The sequence below is a fragment of the Patella vulgata genome, chromosome 6 (genome assembly GCF_932274485.2).
Source record: "Patella vulgata chromosome 6, xgPatVulg1.2, whole genome shotgun sequence".
Taxonomy (NCBI): domain Eukaryota; kingdom Metazoa; phylum Mollusca; class Gastropoda; family Patellidae; genus Patella; species Patella vulgata.
In genome coordinates, this window is record NC_065884.2 from 174,951 (window position 1) to 198,271 (window position 23,321).

The 23,321-nt window shown below is 35.1% G+C and overlaps 1 protein-coding gene across 1 annotated transcript; it reads left to right on the forward strand.

The window, feature by feature from the left end:
* The first annotated feature begins 354 nt into the window (after positions 1-354).
* On the forward strand, positions 355-15,844 carry LOC126824615 (sulfotransferase 1B1). Its single transcript, XM_050553882.2, has 5 exons — positions 355-481; positions 11,563-11,886; positions 12,599-12,699; positions 13,620-13,797; positions 14,234-15,844. The coding sequence occupies exons 2-5, from the start codon at positions 11,592-11,594 to the stop codon at positions 14,344-14,346; spliced, it is 687 nt and encodes a 228-aa protein (XP_050409839.2). The 5' UTR covers positions 355-481; positions 11,563-11,591; the 3' UTR covers positions 14,347-15,844.
* The last annotated feature ends 7,477 nt before the right edge of the window (positions 15,845-23,321 follow it).

The following is a 23,321-nucleotide window of genomic DNA, read 5'->3' on the forward strand; positions in this document are numbered from 1 at the left end:
CCTTTGATGTTGGCGTACCATTATTTCAATAACGGTACGGTCAATGTGCCAAGCGTACATTATTTATACTAGTAGCAATATTGGATCCGCGTGACGAATTCACAGTGTCTGTATTTTAAGTTGTTTAATGATCTCGTGGAAAACATTGTATAATATAGAGATATTGCCGTCGTGCTATAGCACTCGTAAAATATCAATATATTACTCGACCATTAAACTACACATATAAATACCTATATATATATTTGTATTGTACAGAGAGTATGGTATATATATACTATATCTAATTGTCTCCCAGCGTATAGTTATTTATAACCCTAACATCTGTCTATCATCACTGTATCTAACTATATGTTCACTGATACACTATATGTATATCACATCTATCATGATACAGTAGTATATTATAACTTATATATAAGAGGATACGATACAGATTACCACGAGCACCCAACACACCGGAGACAAGTCATAAAAAACGGTAAGTTACTTCAAAATACTTTTTACAGATGAAAGAAAACAATAAAGTCGGGTCATAATAATACCAAACAGTTCAGGTTCCCATTGTCTGTTTTGTGTATTTAAATTTCACCTGAGGATAACGGTTTAATGACGCAGGCACAACGCAGCTTTTTACCAAAAACGAAGAAGTGGTATAAGTTTCCTACAATTAAGATAATAAAGCGGACTTGTAACGTTGAAGACTAGGAGGTTCTGGGTGACCGAGAGTAACCTGTAACGTTGACGAATAGGAGGTTCTGGGTGACCGAGACTAACCTGTAGCGTACTAAAAACCTAGATAAAGCGCTACAAAAGCCTGGGAACAAACCTGTTAATGTGATAATCTTTAGAACCGTTCTATTAATAGGATATTTGTCCCATTAACCTTTATTTACCTTGTGCAAAACGAATTGATTTTAAATAAGCCTATCGTACGACCAGGATAATAGTTTGATCGGAAATCGAAACAAGCTGCAAGATAAGGTATAGTAAATTTATCAAGACATGTGTATAAATCGTCTTCCCCAGAGACAACACGTGGTTCAACTTTATTTCAATGATTCGCTTCAATGATTCGCCTTTAGCAGTGGGAGGAAACCGGAGTACCCTCGAGGTTGGACAGGCAACCCTACTTCTTGTCAAATACAACTGGGGAATCAAAACCAAGCCAGTTTACTCAGCGAAAGAGATTCTAGAACAACGCGCACGCGCTTACCCTCCACACACACACTCCAACATGATATAAACATATATGTATATAATCTATGACATTAAATGGGGTTTAACGTCCTACTTGTCAGCACCGACGGGCATACGACATACAGTGTCCTATGAGGACAGCGGCGATGCGGCCAACTATCAGACTGACATGGTTTTTTTTTACGTGCACGCCAAACTAAGTACTCTATCAAAAGTGTGCTTCAAATACCCCTCAAAAAATTTAAATCGGAAGAGAACTACCCCAAACTGTAACAAGAGCATCGCTACCGCTGCAATATACATCCACATTCCTGATTTGATGGATATAGTACTCTTTAATATAAAGAGTATGAATTTTGAAATGACTGCAACGACTATAATATGACAACAAGCAAAGAAGGCTAGGCGTTGTTTTTTTTGCCAAATTTACGGAATATATATTAACAAAGCGTGGGCGAGACACCACCCCTGTGGGTCAGGACATGCACCACAATAAATAGTTGCTATTCTTGCGGTATAAGGAATAAATATGCAAAGTTCCAAGATGATCCATTGAGAATTCCAGCCCGTAGACAAAAAATGCAAAATCGGGCTCTGCCCCTGAGGGGTTGGAAATGGACCAATATAAATAGGCATAACCCTGTGATGGATCATACTGAATTGGATCCAAATATGTTAATAATTGCAACCTGTAGACATAATATTAACAAAACGTGCGTGTGGCACCGCCCAAGGGGGGAGGGTCATGTACCAAATTAAATAAGTATACCAAGTTCCAAGATAATCCATTCAGAATTGTGGCCTTTAGACGCGAAACACAAAAAATGGGCGTGGCTCTGCCCCTGGGGCCGGGACATGCACCAAAATCAATAGTTGCCGCCCGTAGGCTATAAGGAATATATGCCTAGTTCCAAGACGATCCATTAAGAATTGCTGCCTGTATGCCCCAACAACAATAGGACTGATCCTTAGGATATAAGGAATAAGTTTTCAAAGTTTCAAGATGATCCGTTATGAATTGTGCCCTGTAGACGACCCACAGACATCCGCCCCCCACCCCAACCCACACACACACACACACATACACACACCAACGCACCCCCCACACGCACACACACACACACACATACACACACACACTGACAGGGGCGACGGCGTAATACGTCCGCATCTTGAATGTGGACGTATAAAAATCTTTTTTTAAAGAATCCCTGTTGGTCACGTGAAATTATTAAGGGGGGGGGGAATCATTTTACAGCCTTTACTTGTTGTTATGGCCTATCCATTTACCATATGCATTGCGTTTAAGTCACTCGCTCTCTCACCACTGCTAATTATTCGATTCGACTAATCTATCCCTTCCTACGTCATTAAGGTGCGTACATCTGGGACAAGCTGCCAGTTACTGACCCTCTTATATTTTGTGCGCGCCCTAGTAATCCAGTATCTTTCTAGTAAGATAGATGTCTCTACATTTTATATATACCACATATGACACACTTTTAATTGAAACAACTACCCTGTAGGAATGTATCTTAAAAAACAACATATAATGTAATTACCCCCCCCCCCCCTTTGTAGATTTGGTTTATTTATAAAATGGCGTTAAGAAGAGTTGAAGATCGTTCAGGATGTAACCTAGGACCATTTACAGAATACGACGGGAGGTCATTCCCCATTCTACCTGTCACAACACCAATTGAACAACACTTTAATAATATAGCCAACCTTGATATAAGATCAGATGATGTTTTAATCTGCGCCTACTCTAAATCAGGTAATATATTAGTTTTCTACCAAGTAAATTTGAAATTAAATAAAATGGGGATGAACGTCTCCTCTTTCTCTACCATGTTACAGATGCATTAGGCAAAAGCTAAATCTTTCTATTACAGGTCTTTCTTTAAACCTTAAATTATTACTTAGCATACCAAAACCATGATCAACTTTCGATGCCATCGACTGGCTCCGATTTTAAGTAGATAAGAACGGTTCGACCTTTAATCATTTGATTAAATGAAATGGAGACATGAGGTTAAGTCTCGAATAAGAAGCACAGTGGTTACGATATAGTCGGGGAGGGATAACGTTTTACCCAAAACAAATTGCAAAAGAAACCAATGCAGATTGGTTCATATATGAGACAATATCATACTCAAATTCGGCCGAGGCGAAATAACGTAATTAACATAACTCAATATGGCGGTCTTCAGTAGGTTTCGGAGAGCGATATCTCGTAACCAGTGTGTTTTAGTGGTGGGAGAATAACTAATTCTTTTTTTAAATCTTCAAACAAAAAGTAGTTACAAAGGAGAAATTTGCCGGAAAAAAAAACCGAATCTGATGAAAAAAAACCCAACAAAATATGTATTTTTCACATGGACGCCTTTTGACTTTTCGCCATATAACCAGCGAGAATGTGCATTTACTATGGTTTTTGATGTCTCTGAATTTAAAGATAATTTCAAAAATCCAACATGGTAGCAATTCACAATGGCAGTCAATAGTCAAAATTGAATCCAAAAAAGACGGATTTTAAGTTAATCGTTGTTTATTCCTGCTGGGCATGACCTGTAACATGAATTTTGAGAATCCATAATGGTAGAAATTCCAATTGCCGCAAAAAAGAAATTCAAAATGGCGGAAATTTAATTAATCGTAATAAAATGACATTCTTTCCACATAACCATCGAATATATCGTAAAATATGACCTTTACTGTCTTTTATATGGATTTTGATGTCTTTTAATTTAAAGATAAATTTCGAAAATCCATCATGGCAGTAATTCCAAATTGACTAAAGAATCGCATATTTTAAGTTAACATCATTTTTTCCTGATTGATATGACTTTTAGAATGTCATTTATGTGGTTGTCAATGTCGCTGGATTGGATTCAATTCTGATCAATTTCGAGGATCCATGACGGCAGAAATTAAAAATGAAATTCAAAATGGCTGAATTTTATTTAATCGTCATTTGTTTCTGTTGGATATGGCTTGTAATATGTCTTATGTAAGGATTTTGAGGTTGCTGAGTTCAGTTTCTAATCAGAAACCTAGCCAAGATGGTGTAGATTTAAAACGACAATCAAAATAGAATCCAAAATTGCGATTTTTGTTTGTGTGGATATTGCTTGTAAAATAAGGTTTTCGGGATAACTGAATTCTATATTAGGTAGGTTCAAAAGTTAACTTACGATAAGATTGTGACACATCAAATTTGTGCGTAACCTAGAAACATCAGGACACATTATTTAAAACATAAATTTACAGTCCGTTTTTCAAAAGATATTTCGCGCCGGGATTCAGGAATCTTTGGGACCCGGTCCGTATCTGGTATCATCTAGACTCTAGACCAATAGTAAACACAGGTTCATTTAAAAATGTTATTCATGTTACGACAAGGTCGTGCAATGGCCACGGTAATACTTTTTTTTTTGAGACATTACATATATGATGCCAGGGACGGGCTGATCTTTGCTCCTTGAGGGGATCGATGGGGTTCTCGTCAACCAGACTCGAATTTGTTTTCAATAAACCGACTGTAAATGGTGCTTTCTAGACTATGTCCTGGTGTTTTAGCTTATGCTTATATCTTAAAAATTCATCAAAAACGACGTCAATTCATCACTACGCAACATTAACTAATTTAGGGACCCCTGAAACTACCATACTCCTTTCAGTATAAAATCTTTTTTTAAAGAATCCCTGTTGGTCACGTGAAATTATTAAGGGGGGGGGGGAATCATTTTACAGCCTTTACTTGTTGTTATGGCCTATCCATTTACCATATGCATTGCGTTTAAGTCACTCGCTCTCTCACCACTGCTAATTATTCGATTCGACTAATCTATCCCTTCCTACGTCATTAAGGTGCGTACATCTGGGACAAGCTGCCAGTTACTGACCCTCTTATATTTTGTGCGCGCCCTAGTAATCCAGTATCTTTCTAGTAAGATAGATGTCTCTACATTTTATATATACCACATATGACACACTTTTAATTGAAACAACTACCCTGTAGGAATGTATCTTAAAAAACAACATATAATGTAATTACCCCCCCCCCCCCTTTGTAGATTTGGTTTATTTATAAAATGGCGTTAAGAAGAGTTGAAGATCGTTCAGGATGTAACCTAGGACCATTTACAGAATACGACGGGAGGTCATTCCCCATTCTACCTGTCACAACACCAATTGAACAACACTTTAATAATATAGCCAACCTTGATATAAGATCAGATGATGTTTTAATCTGCGCCTACTCTAAATCAGGTAATATATTAGTTTTCTACCAAGTAAATTTGAAATTAAATAAAATGGGGATGAACGTCTCCTCTTTCTCTACCATGTTACAGATGCATTAGGCAAAAGCTAAATCTTTCTATTACAGGTCTTTCTTTAAACCTTAAATTATTACTTAGCATACCAAAACCATGATCAACTTTCGATGCCATCGACTGGCTCCGATTTTAAGTAGATAAGAACGGTTCGACCTTTAATCATTTGATTAAATGAAATGGAGACATGAGGTTAAGTCTCGAATAAGAAGCACAGTGGTTACGATATAGTCGGGGAGGGATAACGTTTTACCCAAAACAAATTGCAAAAGAAACCAATGCAGATTGGTTCATATATGAGACAATATCATACTCAAATTCGGCCGAGGCGAAATAACGTAATTAACATAACTCAATATGGCGGTCTTCAGTAGGTTTCGGAGAGCGATATCTCGTAACCAGTGTGTTTTAGTGGTGGGAGAATAACTAATTCTTTTTTTAAATCTTCAAACAAAAAGTAGTTACAAAGGAGAAATTTGCCGGAAAAAAAACCGAATCTGATGAAAAAAACCCCAACAAAATATGTATTTTTCACATGGACGCCTTTTGACTTTTCGCCATATAACCAGCGAGAATGTGCATTTACTATGGTTTTTGATGTCTCTGAATTTAAAGATAATTTCAAAAATCCAACATGGTAGCAATTCACAATGGCAGTCAATAGTCAAAATTGAATCCAAAAAAGACGGATTTTAAGTTAATCGTTGTTTATTCCTGCTGGGCATGACCTGTAACATGAATTTTGAGAATCCATAATGGTAGAAATTCCAATTGCCGCAAAAAAGAAATTCAAAATGGCGGAAATTTAATTAATCGTAATAAAATGACATTCTTTCCACATAACCATCGAATATATCGTAAAATATGACCTTTACTGTCTTTTATATGGATTTTGATGTCTTTTAATTTAAAGATAAATTTCGAAAATCCATCATGGCAGTAATTCCAAATTGACTAAAGAATCGCATATTTTAAGTTAACATCATTTTTTCCTGATTGATATGACTTTTAGAATGTCATTTATGTGGTTGTCAATGTCGCTGGATTGGATTCAATTCTGATCAATTTCGAGGATCCATGACGGCAGAAATTAAAAATGAAATTCAAAATGGCTGAATTTTATTTAATCGTCATTTGTTTCTGTTGGATATGGCTTGTAATATGTCTTATGTAAGGATTTTGAGGTTGCTGAGTTCAGTTTCTAATCAGAAACCTAGCCAAGATGGTGTAGATTTAAAACGACAATCAAAATAGAATCCAAAATTGCGATTTTTGTTTGTGTGGATATTGCTTGTAAAATAAGGTTTTCGGGATAACTGAATTCTATATTAGGTAGGTTCAAAAGTTAACTTACGATAAGATTGTGACACATCAAATTTGTGCGTAACCTAGAAACATCAGGACACATTATTTAAAACATAAATTTACAGTCCGTTTTTCAAAAGATATTTCGCGCCGGGATTCAGGAATCTTTGGGACCCGGTCCGTATCTGGTATCATCTAGACTCTAGACCAATAGTAAACACAGGTTCATTTAAAAATGTTATTCATGTTACGACAAGGTCGTGCAATGGCCACGGTAATACTTTTTTTTTTGAGACATTACATATATGATGCCAGGGACGGGCTGATCTTTGCTCCTTGAGGGGATCGATGGGGTTCTCGTCAACCAGACTCGAATTTGTTTTCAATAAACCGACTGTAAATGGTGCTTTCTAGACTATGTCCTGGTGTTTTAGCTTATGCTTATATCTTAAAAATTCATCAAAAACGACGTCAATTCATCACTACGCAACATTAACTAATTTAGGGACCCCTGAAACTACCATACTCCTTTCAGTATATCACTGAAAAGGGAAGGGAAAGATAGGATGTTAAAACGTGTTTCAAATTCCCACATTACTCAATTACTTTAATAATCACTAAAAATACGCAGTATAAAATGATAATTCGTATATTATTTTACAGTTATAAAACAAAATGTTTCCGTTTTATCCAATGAATAATTTATTGATATGTCATGTAGAAAGATATGATGTTAAAACGTGTTGCAAATTACCGTATTACACGGTAGACCTTAACTTATAATATAAACAATTGGTATATTATTTGACAGGTATACAAAATGTTTCCGTTTTACCCAAATGAACAATTTATTGTTAATTCGTGTAGAAAGATATGATGTTAAACGTGTTACAAATTATCGATTGGTATTTTAATCTAGTATTTTATAGATACAAGAAAGTTTATGTTTAATGGAAAATTCCAATAATAACAATTATTTTTAGGTTATTTACAGGTGGTAGAATATATTTAAATGTTGTTTAAATGTGTATTTTCGTAAACTTACTTTAAATATCTGGTTCTACAAGTTGTATTTGTCCTTCTCAATTAATTCATATGCGGAACAAACGTGTCCGTTTTATCGAAAAGTTCGAGGTTAAAGTGCTATAGGTGGTAGGCCATATTTAAATGTTGTTTAAAGGAGTCAAGTCTTCAACTCAATATCATCCATAATCTTTGATATTGCGAACACGACTTAAATAAACATTGATGTTGTTATAATACCGTGAAAAGTCGGGCTTCTAATATCCAATATTTAAGAAAAAATGAACATTTTAAGATTGGCACACTATTCGCGTGCCAGAATACTTTTGAAGCGACTCGATGGACGAGGCTAAACATACCCCATGTAGGAGAATACTACCGGTATAGACTATAATAACCAGACGCCAAAGACTGCCATTCAATTCGGACTCAATTAGAAATTACTGTAACCAGTGGCTGCCAGGCAGGATACGCCCACATTTTCGAGAGATGGATAGAGAACAAACTAAAAAAGAAAGTGATTTTTCCTACCATCAAGGGCCATAATTCAGGAAATTCAATTCGATATGCGCAAATAACGAAAGGAACCGAGATCTTTGGGTTATAAACTTATATTTCAAGTTTCAAGAAAATTGGATAAAAATTGTGACCTCTATAGGGTCCACAACCTTGATATACCATATTTTTACGCTATTTGAGATAGAGGGGCGGCCATTTTGTCTGCCAGTTTTGGGACGATTTTCACGAAATTCGAACTCAGCCGTCCTTAGGGTGTAATGGTGATATACTAAAACGTTTTTTAAATCGGATAAAATTTATGACCTCTATAGGGTCCACAAGCTAAAAACGCGATTTTTCGTACAATCAGGGGCCATAATTCAGGAAGTTACGGTCCGATATGCGCGAATATCGAAAGGACCGAGATCTTTGGGTTATAAACTTACATTTCAAGTGTCAACAAAATCGGATAAAAATTGTGACCTCTATAGGGCCCACAAGCTAAACACGGGATTTTTCGTACAGGGCCATAATCCATGAAGTTTCGATCCGATACATGCCAATATCTTTTGGAGATAAACCTATATTTCAAGTTTCGTAAAAATCGGATAAGAATTATGACCTGTAGAGTGTCCGCAAACAAATTGTGGATGGACGGACAGGGGCGACGACAATAAACGTCCACATGAAAATGTGGACGTATAAAAACAGAAACGATTGAATGTAAATCTGTTTATATTCATTCATATTACATTATTATATGCGTTGTCACCCATTTGTGTCCGTTACTAGGTACCAAAGAATAGCGACTTAGTTACTTTTAATGTGTATTTTCTTAAATAAACCCGTGGTTACTATCGGTCTATAAAATACCAGGTGCGGACTCGGGGGAACTGAACCTTGCTCCGTTAAGAGTACCCACACTATGTGGGGAACATGAGGGGGGGGGGGTCTCTACAACCGGGCGCGAAATGTTTTTGAAAAACTGTATGTTAATACTTTCTATGGTATATCATGGTATTTCCAGCTTATGCACATACATAACGTGTGGCATTCTTAACAATTCATTAACAACAACGTAAATTAACTAGTTAAGAGACCCTTGAAACTACGATAATCGTTTTCAGTCCATCCATGGAATTGATACCGCAAGGGCTGTAAACACGGATCGCATAACCATTTCTGACCTAATATTCGGGCGCAAATTCTTAACAACTAGATACATCGAAACAACTTTTAACCCTAGTGATATCAAATACCAAATAAAGAAAATTGCACTTGAAAAAGGAACGCTAAACAGATGTTTGAAATTCTTAAATTTAATTTCGAACCGAAAATAGAATTTAGTAAACCTGAAAACCTTATTAGATATTTTTTAAAAACAAAAGAAAAAATCTCCACTATGGATTCAATTTTCATTGCCGTTTTGAATTTATATCTTTTGGGCTATTCAAAGTTAGTTTTAAAAGTTAGAATTGAACCCAGTAACCTCAAAAACCTTATATAAGACATATTACAAGCCATCTTTAACGGAAGAATATAACGATAAATTTAAAAATCCTCCATTTTGAATTTCGAAATTAATTGTTTGAGATCAGAATTCAACCAGATGACATCTAAAACCATGTGAAAGATTTGTAACACGTCGTATCCAAAAGGGAAAAATAACGATTAAATTAAAAACCGCAAATTTGGATTCCATTATGGTAGCAATTTTGAATTTCTACCAATGTTGGAATTTCAAAATTCATTTTAAATCCAGAGACATCGAAAAACACATAAAGGACATTTTTATTACGAAATTTTCAAAATGGCCGGTACCATGTGAAATATATTTTTATTAAAAATTGGTTCGGTCAAATTTGTTATTTCCGGAACATTTCGCCCCTATTACCTTTTGGTATTGTAAGATTTTAATAAAATATATATTTATTGTTCCACCACTGAAGCGCACTGGTTACGAGATATCTCTTTCAGAAACTTCCTTGAGACCGCCATATTGAATTATGTTAATTACGTCATTTCGCCTTGGCACACTTCGACCGAATTGGAGTATGATACTGTCTAATATTAATATGATTGAACCAAACTGCATTGGCTTCTTTTGCAATTTGTTTGGGGTCACTCCAATTTTGAGATTAACTCCCCCCACCTAATAATAAACAATCAATGCATACATCTTGTCAAAACTACTAACATTGACAACTTCAATCAGAATGAAATAATTTAAATGAAATTTTCAATATATCCATTTTTCATAATCTATTTGAACATTTATAGCAAGAATGGCAATGTTTTTTTTTTATCTTATTTTTAAATAATGTATCTTTAATGAAGATGGGTATACGCCGTGCTATGAAGGAAGTTGTCCGCTGTCCCTAACCCCAAACCCTCTATTGGATGATTAGAATGAGTGGTACATTGCATCCCCGGAAACAGATTTCTATAAGCATTTTTGCTTGTTACTACATCATTTTCACTTTTATTATTTTATATATGTTTTAATGTTATTTGTGTAATTGTATGCTGTTCCCCGTCGGCCATTTCATACAATAAAGTTTATCTTGACTAAAATTCTGTTTTAAATTATCCCTTTGATAGAAAACATTTTAATGAATGTTATCTTCTTTCACATTAATCTTTTTCAGTTTAAAATGACCGTCGTTAATGTCCCAAACAGGGAAAGATTGACCTTTGTTCTGAAATCGCCCGGTGTTCAATAAACGTTTAATTTCTTGCGTGACATTGATGTGCCAAGCATCTGACCCTTGCAGTGCGTCACATGTTTTTGCTGGTTTTGCTGGTATGGCGCACCTGAATTCGTTTGGAATAATTAACGTATGGCATGTAAAAGTAGATGGGGTTACCCCCTTATCCCCTAGACAGTACATGGTGTTACCGCCTTTAGACAGTAGAGGGTGTTACCGCCTTTAGACAGTAGAGGGTGTTACCGCCTTCAGACAGTAGTGGGTATCCCCCCTTTAGACAGTAGAGGGTATTCCCCCTTTAAACAGCAGTGGCTGTAACCACCTTAGGGTACCCACTTTAGACAGATAGCATAATAATCTCCTATTGAACTTACATGCATGTAGTATAATAACAAAGTGTGACAGATATCATTACAACGATTAACTAAAGTCAGACATATTTGTTCCATTTCACTTTTGTAAACATTCTTTTATTTCATCTGTTGTAGGTACGCACTGGGTTTGGGAGATAGTGCGCATGCTCATTTGTAGATCACCCGAACACTCGAAAGACGACAAGGAGTGCCAAATGTTGGAATTTACAGAGACTGGAATCATGGATAAACTTCCATCTCCAAGGTTACTCAATACCCACCTCAGCATAAAACATCTCCCAAAACAGATCTTTACCAAGAAAACTAAAATTGTCTACGTGTATCGAAATCCTAAAGATGTAGCAGTTTCCTTGTATTGTCATATCACGGGGATAAAACGAACCAATGGGTATGAGGGAAGGTTCGAGGATTTTCTTGATCTGTTTTTACGTGAAAAGGGTAATGTTTAAATATTAATATCTTAGCACAGCACTGAACCGCCGTGGCTCCATGAGTAAGACTTTAGCTCGCTAACCAAGAGGTCAGGTCCCGTCTTCGATGCCGGTGTTGACCAAGACAGTTCATTGAGATTTCCCATGTCAATGGTGCAGGATGGGGGAGGGGGGACTGGCAAGGGACAACCTATAGTCGTTCGGATGGGCCGAAAAACCGAGATCTCGTGCACGTAAAAGAACCCTTGACAATTGGAATTCAAAATAAGAATAGACCGCAGTGCCGCTGCCCGGGCAAAATCTCCCTCATACCACACTATGGCACATGCCTGTCTCCATTAACCCAGTCGGTGTAGAAAAGTGGGATATTAAACTCCATTTTATTTCATTTTATTTCAGATTAGCGTTATTATGTCCGTTAATAAATGAAACGTTTTCCTGATTTGAAAATTCTATATAGGTAGCTGATAAATACTATAAACCGGAAAGCATCATTTCAATAGTTATACGTCACGAAGAGTTACCCCCCCCCCTCCATTAATCTGGCCACGAAAGCTGTATACCAAAGGACGAAAAAACGAGCTACAGTTGGAATGTGAAATGGTCCAGCTATGTGCTTTTTACTGCGATTGTATTATTGCATTTCTTTTTCAAGGTATTTAAAGTTTTAGATCTCGTTAGTAATAATTGGAAATAATTTGTTTTATATTTTATTACAGTGGCCTATGGTAAATGGGGTGACTATATTAAAGAATGGGAGGATATCGTTGACAAGGGTGAGACACCAATAATAGCAATAGCTTATGAAGATATGAAAAGGGTATTTTATTATATCTTAAATAAAGTGTATATCTATATATGCGACTATCATACGACCAGTGAATTGTACGCCTTGGCAGCATGTTCCATTGGTGATGTGGTTATGGTCACGTGACTAGAGAGGTCGTCAGATGAGTCTCTCTTAACGCCATATCCAACCGATCTGAGCGGAATACGAACAGTTCTGTAGGATAGGGGCGTTCCCTCTCCCATTACTGTTTCTATAATTATTATTTTTTTTACTGATTTTCTATTTTCTATACATGTATTTATTGTAAAGCGCACCTGAACACGTATGTGGAAGATAGCGCTATATAAGTGTTGTATAATAATAATAATAATAATAATAATAAAACTAAGTACTGCTGCATGAACGTTTGCAGACGTACAGCGAGGGCTACTATCGGAACCTTAATGATCTGTTGATGTGTTTGCAGTAATCGACTGCTGGTCGAAGGATGGGGGCCAAACTGTTGTGCAGTCGGACTCGTTGACATTCCAGAATTTCTTATGCCAATAAAGTATGAAAGGGGATCGCTGCCGATATTAATTCCAGAATTTCTTATGCCAATAAAGTATGGAAAGGGGTCGCTGCCAATATTACTTCCTCTGCTGCAGTGTATTTTACTATAATTCCGTATAAAAAGAATTACAGTTAATGATAGTGTCAAAGAACACCATTCAGCGCTATTGCACGACATGTGTTTGGATATGGGTAAATCTAGAGAGGTATGCCAGATCGTAGACTCTGTTGTCAAGATAATAGATTAAATTATTCTTACCATGGTTTCAGTAATAACCGTTTCAACTTTTATTTTATGATTATTTGTAAGAATCCGGTAAAATATATACACCCACCTTGCTTGTTACCATGGTTTTAGTATTAACTTTTTCTACTTTTATTTCATGATAATTTTTAAGAATCCTGTAAAATATATAAAGGAAGTAGCACAGTTTCTGGAGCTTGATGTAACAGATGAACTCTGTGCCGCCATTGCTGATGCCTGCAGTTTTAGTAAAATGAAATCAATTGCAGAAAACTTCAAAGAGAATGCCTTGAATATTACCTGGAAGGAAGGATCCGGTATGCTCAGAAAAGGTTAGCTTACACAATTGTGACATTTATGTCGTACACGAGGTATTGTGGGGATTGTTTTCGTTTTTTTAAACAACCATTACAATTTCTAATAGCTACCAAGAAAATATAATAGACCTGGAGATTTAGTGATCCCAACTCGAGGCTAACGTACAGCAATAATACAATAAATTGAACTATGACCTTCTATCAAGAAGACTATACTATTCCCTATGTAATTGACCTATGACCTTTTGCCAAGACCCTACTATTCCCTATGTAATTGACCTATGACCTTTTGTAATTGGGTTGAACCGTCATAACATTTGAACGCTAAACCTAAGTTCGGTAATTTGGTGATTACTGACTTCGTGTAGGCTATTTTCAGATGATTCTTTAAATAGGGCTAGGGTTAGGGTTAGGGTTTATAACAGGATAAACACTTCGTCTTTTCTTACAGGACAAGTTGGAGATTGGAAGAATTGGATAACGGTAGCCGACAATGAAAGGTTTGATGAGTTTATTGAAACAAAGATGAAAGAAAGTCACATGAAATTCATTTATACTTTGTAACCCAGATAATTATATGGGTAAAAGATAATATTGTAAATGATTTTTAATGTGTTTTTTTTTGTAAAATGTATGTAAGAGCTGACAGTTGGATCTATCATAGATAGATAAGGAAAAATGAATATATTATTGTAAATTCATTCAAATTATTTTATTCTCAGCGAAGTTATCACTGATTGATGTTTTGGCAATACGAGACACAAATTGTGGATTATCTTAGCATCGGTACTTGTTATTCGAGATATCTGTTTAAATTAAATTATTAATCCTCATGAATTTCCGCCATACGATGATCTAGAGAGTTGATTACAGGCTTGTCGTGTGAATCTCCGCCATCAGATGATCTATAGAGTTAATTAAAGGCTTGTCATGTGAATCTCCGCCATCAGATGATCTATAGAGTTAATTAAAGGCTTGTCATGTGAATCTCCGCCATCAGATGGTCTATAGAGTTAATTAAAGGCTTGTCATGTGAATCTCCGCCATCAGATGATCTATAGAGTTAATTAAAGGCTTGTCATGTGAATCTCCGCCATCAGATGGTCTATAGAGTTAATTAAAGGCTTGTCATGTGAATCTCCGCCATCAGATGATCTATAGAGTTAATTAAAGGCTTGTCATGTGAATCTCCGCCATCAGATGATCTATAGAGTTAATTAAAGGCTTGTCATGTGAATCTCCGCCATCAGATGATCTATAGAGTTAATTAAAGGCTTGTCATGTGAATCTCCGCCATCAGATGATCTATAGAGTTAATTAAAGGCTTGTCATGTGAATCTCCGCCATCAGATGGTCTATAGAGTTAATTAAAGGCTTGTCATGTGAATCTCCGCCATCAGATGATCTATAGAGTTGATTAAAGGCTTGTCATGTGAATCTCCGCCATCAGATGATCTATAGAGTTGATTAAAGGCTTGTCATGTGAATCTCCGCCATCAGATGATCTATAGAGTTAATTAAAGGCTTGTCATGTGATACTCCGCCATCAGATGATCTAGAGAGCTAATTAAAGGCTTGTCATGTGAATCTTCGCCATCAGATGATCTATAGAGTTAATTAAAGGCTTGTCATGTGAATCCCCGTCATCAGATGATCTATAGAGTTAATTAAAGGCTTGTCATGTGAATCTCCGCCATCAGATGATCCAGAGAGTTAATTAAAGGCTTGTCATGTGAATAAATGTCAAAATAATAATTTATATAATATTTGAAGCGAACAACAAGACTTGGAATGGACGGATTTAGCTCTTACATAATGCATCTTTATTATAGTAAACAAAACTATTGTTATTATGAATATCGCCATGTACATATCTAGTATTATTATCTTTAAAGGGCATTTAGTGAAAGGGGTATGTTTTAACAGGTAGCTTCATGGATAACATTCACTAGGTTTATTAATTGGAACATTTCAACGATTTTTATAATGAATATTGTTAATGACTTTAACATTCAGATGTTATTTGATGTTTATTATGGTAAATAGAATTATTAAAGATATTATATGGGGGAACAAAATTCGTATATGTTATAAAACAAACTGGCCTCTTCCATATTATAACTGTGGTACTTGACATTGAGGTTGAACACGTATATGATTCAAGTTATACAAATCGACCTGGAGTTACTAGATTGTACGATTTATCCATTATTCCTACCCATTACGTATATTATTATCACGGTGCTGGTAATGATACAATAGACAGGATGGTGATATTACTTCTATCACCAATAATCAGAGAAATTCTATGTCTCATACGAATTTTGGTATAGGAGCTGACGAGGTGCTGGAGATCCTGTCCAGTTCTATATAACTAACTTTAAACATATATATTACAATGCTAATGGCTATGTGGGCAGTTTGTGAGGAAATGGATCGAGGTGTATCATAGCTATGTTTTAAACTCAACCGATGAATTGACCTTTGAGTGGAATGGTGTTATATTATGATGTCCAGGTTGATATTCGAAATATAGGCTAAATCTAAAGGGCGAAACCGGCATGTTATATTTCAAATAATAACCACGCCGATAGGGTGTTATCTGACTTACAGTTAGTTACACGTCGACATAAACTATAAAGATTATTGTTCCACGGACTCCTTATCAATTTTTTCCGCATTTCATCGCGACCTTACCAAGCCCTATAGAATTTTTGCAAGAGGTAAGAGCGTAGCGAAGTCCTCGTTATTATGGAAGACCAAACAGCTTTTTATTCAGTGTTCTTAATTCTTAGTTCTTAACTCATAGTCCTTAATTCTTATTTCTTCATTTGTTGTCGTATTTCGACATTTGTACAGTAAAATTAATATTTGTATCTTAAAATCAATATTGTTTCACAAATCAAACATATTTCATATCAGATTTGTAAAATGATTTTTTTAACTTAATTGTATTTTAACATAAAGATCATTTTTGTTTTAGAAAATCAATTAAGAACTAAGAACTAAGAACTTAGAACACTGAATAAAGAGCTGTTTGGTCTTCCATAGTTGTGCTATCTCGACACATGGAAGCAGAATAGATTAAATATAGTTATGTCGCCGATTGACGCCCATGATGGTTCTGATGGAACTCATTAGTCATTACCCATTACCATAATATAAACTTATGGCTGGCTTGAGTTATGTAATGTCCTTTGTCTTATAAGCAATCTGTACTGAATGTTAAATCTGATATAATGCAGTAGCCAGATGTGTAATATTGTGAGATTCGTTGTCTAGAAGGGTTTATAAACCCAGAATGGAAACGAGATCAGCAGATGAGACAAGGTGGGGCGTCTAGCAGGTCTCGAGTTAAGAAGGTCGGGCGATCATGTATGTCGGACTGGAGAGCCAAGCTGGAAACTTTTGGTTGCTACAAGACAAAGAACCATAAACTAAATATTAATTAAGAAGTCGTGTACATAACATGTCGGATATATTCCATTAGATCCAATACAAGTTATGCATATTCATAACAAAACACAACACAGGGTATATATATGGATATAACTACTTCTCTATTATTTAATAACGACGTTTCGTAACACATACAGGTCATGTTTTCAAGTTAATGATAAATATCCATCTAGTCAGCCTATTTATATATATTTTAGCTTACACCAACTTAATTAATAATTAGGAGAAACCATTAAAATAATTAGAAGCACCTACAATAACAATAAATAATACAAACAATAACAATAACTGTCCTTAAGTAGGATAATAACAGATAATCAGTACTAAAAATCAAAGAGCAACCTTAATAGTGTTTCACCATATTATAATGGTGTGATAATCTGCTATTGCTAATATAATTAATGCTTCTTAAATTAAACACTTTAAGGTCAACTTCCTAGTAAGTCGTTAACCTGTCACAACTTTTCAAGCCTTTCATTGGTAACGACGTTAATCCCATCTATTGTTTTTGTTGATTTATTATATTGTTTAATCTTCTATGCATTGTTCATCTATCGACATGTCAGTTTTAATTACATTTATTTTTTATCTTTTTATCTGATTTTCCTTAAATATTACAAAATTTGTACATTGAAAGCAGTCACTAGTTAGAATCCCTTACTAAGTGCAGTAACTGGCCTGTCAGTACTGTATGACGATATATGTATATTTATGTTCCGGTATATAAAGTAAGAAGCATTAATTATATTAGCGATAGCAGATTATAACACCATTATAATATCACTTCTTAAAGGGACAATAACACTCTTGCTGGCTTGAAAGCTCCAGAAAATAAATAATACCTCTATCTAAGTACTAGATGTTTAAGTGTCCTACCTGTTGTGTAAATTATCCATTACATCCTATTTTACTTGTCCAGAGGGTTCGAAAATATTTTTCAAAATTTTTAAATAAGGTGTGTTAAGATGAAATTTGTATCATCAATTAACTGGAATATTGTAAATTAGTACAATTTGTTGACCAGAATAAAGATTAGGACACATTATTCAGTTACAACGAGAGTGGTATTGAGCCTTTAATCAGACTAGCATTAATAATCACAACTTAATAACTGTTCAATTAGAATTAGGCAGTAATAACGAAAATATAAAATGTTACAAATAATAGAAAAACACCTTCCAACCATCATGCCAACTTAATAGGGTTATACAACATAAAATAACATTATAAACATTAATCAGATAACAGTATTAATTACACCAGGAGAACAATAATATACACAAGTAAAAACATGACATGAAGTACACTACCATGTTATTAATATAACTAGGCATATCAAGCGTAAAAGTCATTGCTAAATGTTTAATATATGATTATAGGTGAGAATAACATAATTATGTATTTGTTTGAAAGCGGCATTCTCTCACTTTGAAGTGTGTATCATTCTAAAAGGAATCCACGTTCGCTTAAAGTGACTATTATTGTTTACATAAAACGTGTCCGTTTTAACAATAAAGTCCGATCGCCATATGACAACAGACTAAATTACGCTTACATTACGCTTACATTAAAGCGATGTCACTTTATCTTATATTTAAACATTTATAATGGGTTTATTTATAGCCCATTGTGACATAAAACGCTACCATTGGAATTTTATCACTGTTAGGGTGCCCCACAATAAATAAATATCTCTAAATATCTCGACAATTACACCACAATATTTATATACACACCAAGCCTTAAATCAGTTTCAAACATTTATAATCGCGAAATAAACGGTCATGTTGTACTTAATAAGCTATGACCATTTAATCAGCCATAAATGATACACTGCAAGATAGTTACGAGTGTCGGCCATAACATCCGGGCACAGGTGAGTAATAAAAGGTTAGGTGCCCTTGTTTTGAAAGTAGTCTCGCTTAACCAGTCTACCGATCATTTTATGTTTGATTGACAGGTTGGGATAATCAAGACTATTTTTTTACGAAACATAACAGAAAGCTGGAACAATAAATTGAATTTAGAAACACGCACGTTGGGCAACTCATCAATTGTTTTAAGAACCTTGTAAAAGAAAAATTAAACTACTGCTAGTATCATGTTCTTGCCCAACGCAAGTATTTCAGAGATATTATTTGTACTAAACCAAAAGATGCCGCTCCTAACGGTATAGTTAATGATAAAGCAATTTAAAAAATAAAACGAACGTAATTTGTAAAGGTGCTGTAATAACCAATAAACTAAATATTACTGCTATTCAGAATCGTCAACAATAGCTTTTTTACGGATGTAATAGTTGATAGATGTGTAGAGAATTGCACGTGCGATGGCTATTTATAGTCTCATAGACTCTACCGCTGAGTATTATCATACTACGTAGTAAGCTGGTAGGAAATGGAAAATGAGGTCACTTCAAGGTTCTTGCAGTAATCTTGAGGTCCTAGTGCAGCTTGCCGATCCTATATAATGATTGATCTAAACATTTACACCAACCGTAATGAAATGCATTTATTTAGGACGCTTACGTCAAACTCCGGGATCCATTCACTTGATCTGATCTATAGGTTTGTTGTTGGTGGTGTGTGTTTATTCTGTCCTGTCCATAGGTTTGTCCTATGTAATTGTTAGCGCGAGGTGTCCATAGGTTTGTCCCGTGTAATTGTTTGTGTGTCCTGTCTATAGGTTTGTCCCGTGTAATTGTTAGAGTGTGGTGCGGTTCCCTGGTGCCTTTCCATATTACTCTTTGGTGCCATCTGTTGAAAAGTGCGCGCTCTTCGATATTTCAACCATTTTTTGTAACCAATCCAAAATGCGATGACAGCAAATATAAATATTACTGCACCAGTACTGATCATAATAATGTCATTAGAATCTAATCGACTGACATCTTTAGGCTGCAAATGATCATTGTTTAGACTATTGTTATTCCCATGGGATGACACAGTATATTGCATTGTACCACTGTCATCTTCTATGTTGTTATGCCATGTAGTTTGACGTACCATACTATCGTTTCCGCTCTCTGAAATACCATAGATATATAGTTAATTGAACGACTGTATGAACCATGTAAACCTGTTTATTCTAGCCTGATTATATAAAACAGACCATTTGAAGTCATAGATATGAGCATTGTACCTTACCCATGAACATTATAACTCATTATAACTCACACGTCATCATTCTCTGGAATACAAATGCCATTTAGTTTAAGTACCGAATATTTATTAGTTCAGTGAGGTTTGTATTAGCAATGTGATAATGTTATAGTGAACTTTGTATAAATAATGTGTTACTGTTATATAACACACAATTACAGATAAACACTAGTGAATTTTGTATTAGTAATGTGCTACTTTTATATAAACATAAGATTTTCTACAGATAAACACTGGTGAATTTTGTATTAGTAATGTGTTACTGTTATATAACACACAATTACAGATAAACACTGGTGAATTTTGTATTAGTAATGTGCTACTTTTATATAAACATAAGATGTTCTACAGATTAATTATAGTAAAATTACACAACGTTATGTCAGTAAAAAAAGTCGAAAATATCGAAGTCCGCATTACAGTCAAATATCGATGTCCTTATTGTACCCATAGCCTATAACGATGTAGATGTCGGCAGTCAGATTTAGCGAATAAATATATATTCTTTGTCTAGCAGATCATATAAGATTTTGTTTATGAAAGTGACGCTGTCCTTAAAGATATTTTGGTCTAATTTCGTGTATTTTGTTAGGGTTGTTTAGCTGTTTCTCTGCCTGAGAGATATAGTCTGTACGATTCATAATGTCACAGGATGAGTCTTTATAGCTTTTCTTGATTATTATTGTCTGCAACTGATAGAAGGCTCGGTAGTTGTGTCAAGGATAGGAATAATGGTTGACCTAGGGGACAGACATTCGACGAGAGCGAATTATAAATGTGGGGTTATGTCATGTAAATCAACAAGAGACAATACGTACCTATAAGGAAATGAAATGAAATGTGGTTTAATGGCACATCAGCTCCAACCGGGCTATATTGCGCCAAACACACGGTGATTATTTCGAGACAGGCTAAATGATATCACAGAAAAAAAATTATATGCATAAATAAAAACAATATCACTGTAAGTAAAATTAAAAATAAAATCAATCTTTTATGCATACAAATATTTAAAACCAAAAAAGAAACTCGTGAGATAGTAGCATAAGATAAATGTCTGCTACTAAAGGGACAAGCTGTTTATTGTCTGTAAAGAGGATAAAGAATCAGTAAATATGATGTGTCTTAAATTAGAAGATGATTGCATGAATTCCAAAGCCTGAAAAATGGCTTAGAGCTCAGCAGTAAATATGGAAGCGGCGGATGGAAATCTGACAGAAATGATTCCAGATGGCGTGACGGTAGCCGAACCCACCCGATCACCATCTTTGGAACCATCTGTGTAAATGGGAGCATATTCAGACCTTAACTCTGGAAAGAGAGATTGAAACACCGTGGAACTAGTATCTTTCATGGTGTTTTTCGTTAGATCTAAATCGATCTTTGGTGGCCATATAGTCCAGGGTGGAGTAGTAAACAAAGGGGTATTCGCAATACTGTCATGACTGATGCCAGCATCTGAAACCTGAATGATGGAATAACTTTAGTTTTCAGTAAATACAGATGTTCATGATATGGTCTAAATATGGTATTATATGAAATATGTAGCTCACTGCAATGCTAGTTTATCACGTCTGTCGGGCAAAGCGAGCTCGTGGGCCTCGACCACCAGATGATTTTTTTTGTCATGTGATATTGTTTTGTGTTGTTTCGCTTGGGAAGCGTTTATTATACACGACAGAATTCCAGTAAAGTAAATCATAATAATGAATTATATCATGTCCCAATAAATAATCTAATTTGTAGATCTGTCATTAGTCACGTGATGGTCGGAACATTATTTGTGTGACTCTATTTTTGGTGATAGCAAATACCGCTAATAATTATCTTGGAAAAGAAAACTGCGTTTAGTAAACGGGGCCGTGTTACCAAGCCTCGTTCTGGACAAAATGCCACGTTCCAAAAACATGGCAAAATCAAAAAAACAAAAACAAGAGACAATACGTACCTATACCCATGTCTATGGCGTAGATAAGAAAGGAAGCCCTCAAAGATTGCAAACGTACAATAACTCTGGATTTTTGTGTTTTTAAATTATATACTGAAATTCTTAAAAAAAAAAGACAAATAACTCTTTATTTGAAATCAGTCCCATTTGAAATAGTTCAGAATACATAATCGTTTGTAACCCGGTGAAACTTAAATTTTGGATCCGCCCCAAATAAACAAGATGTGTTGTCTATACATTGGTTGAAGAGAGAGAGATAGAGAGAGAGAGAGAGAAATAGAAAGAGAGAGGGAGAGAGGATTAGAACAGTAAATAGAGCAAATAGAGCACTATAATATAGCATTGTGTGTGCCAAAGATAAGTAAGTAAATACAGAACTACTTACTGATCAAAATCACGATAGAATAAACGTTGACCGAGAATATAAAAGCCCAGAATTTCTCTAAAATTGTGTCTAATTCGTTCCGTACTTGAGTCATTTAGATGGAAGATTATCATTTCATCTATGAAACCAGTCTTGAGTACAATGCTATCCAAACCTAAAATATATGTTTGTATTTTAGTCAGTAGATATCTGAATTTAAATTATGTAACTCCTCTCTCTCTGATTTACAAACATATAACCCTGTAAAAACGTTTCCAGGTTGTTTGTCTTCAGGTTTGGAAGCTCCGATGGTAGTAATTTAGGAGGTATTTTAGACAGTTTGGGTGTAAGTATTTTAGAAGGTTTTTGTGTAATTAGTATTTTAAAAGGTTCGAGTTCTACACTGAAAAAAAACTTGTGTTGAAAGAACACAAACTTGTGTTAAATTCAACACAAGTTAGGTATCTCTATTTAACAACACAAACTTGTGTTAAAACAACACAAAACTTGTGTTAAATGTTGAAACAACACAAAACTTGTGTTAAAATGTATCAAACAACACAAAACTTGTGTTAAAATGTATCAAACAACACAAAACTTGTGTTGA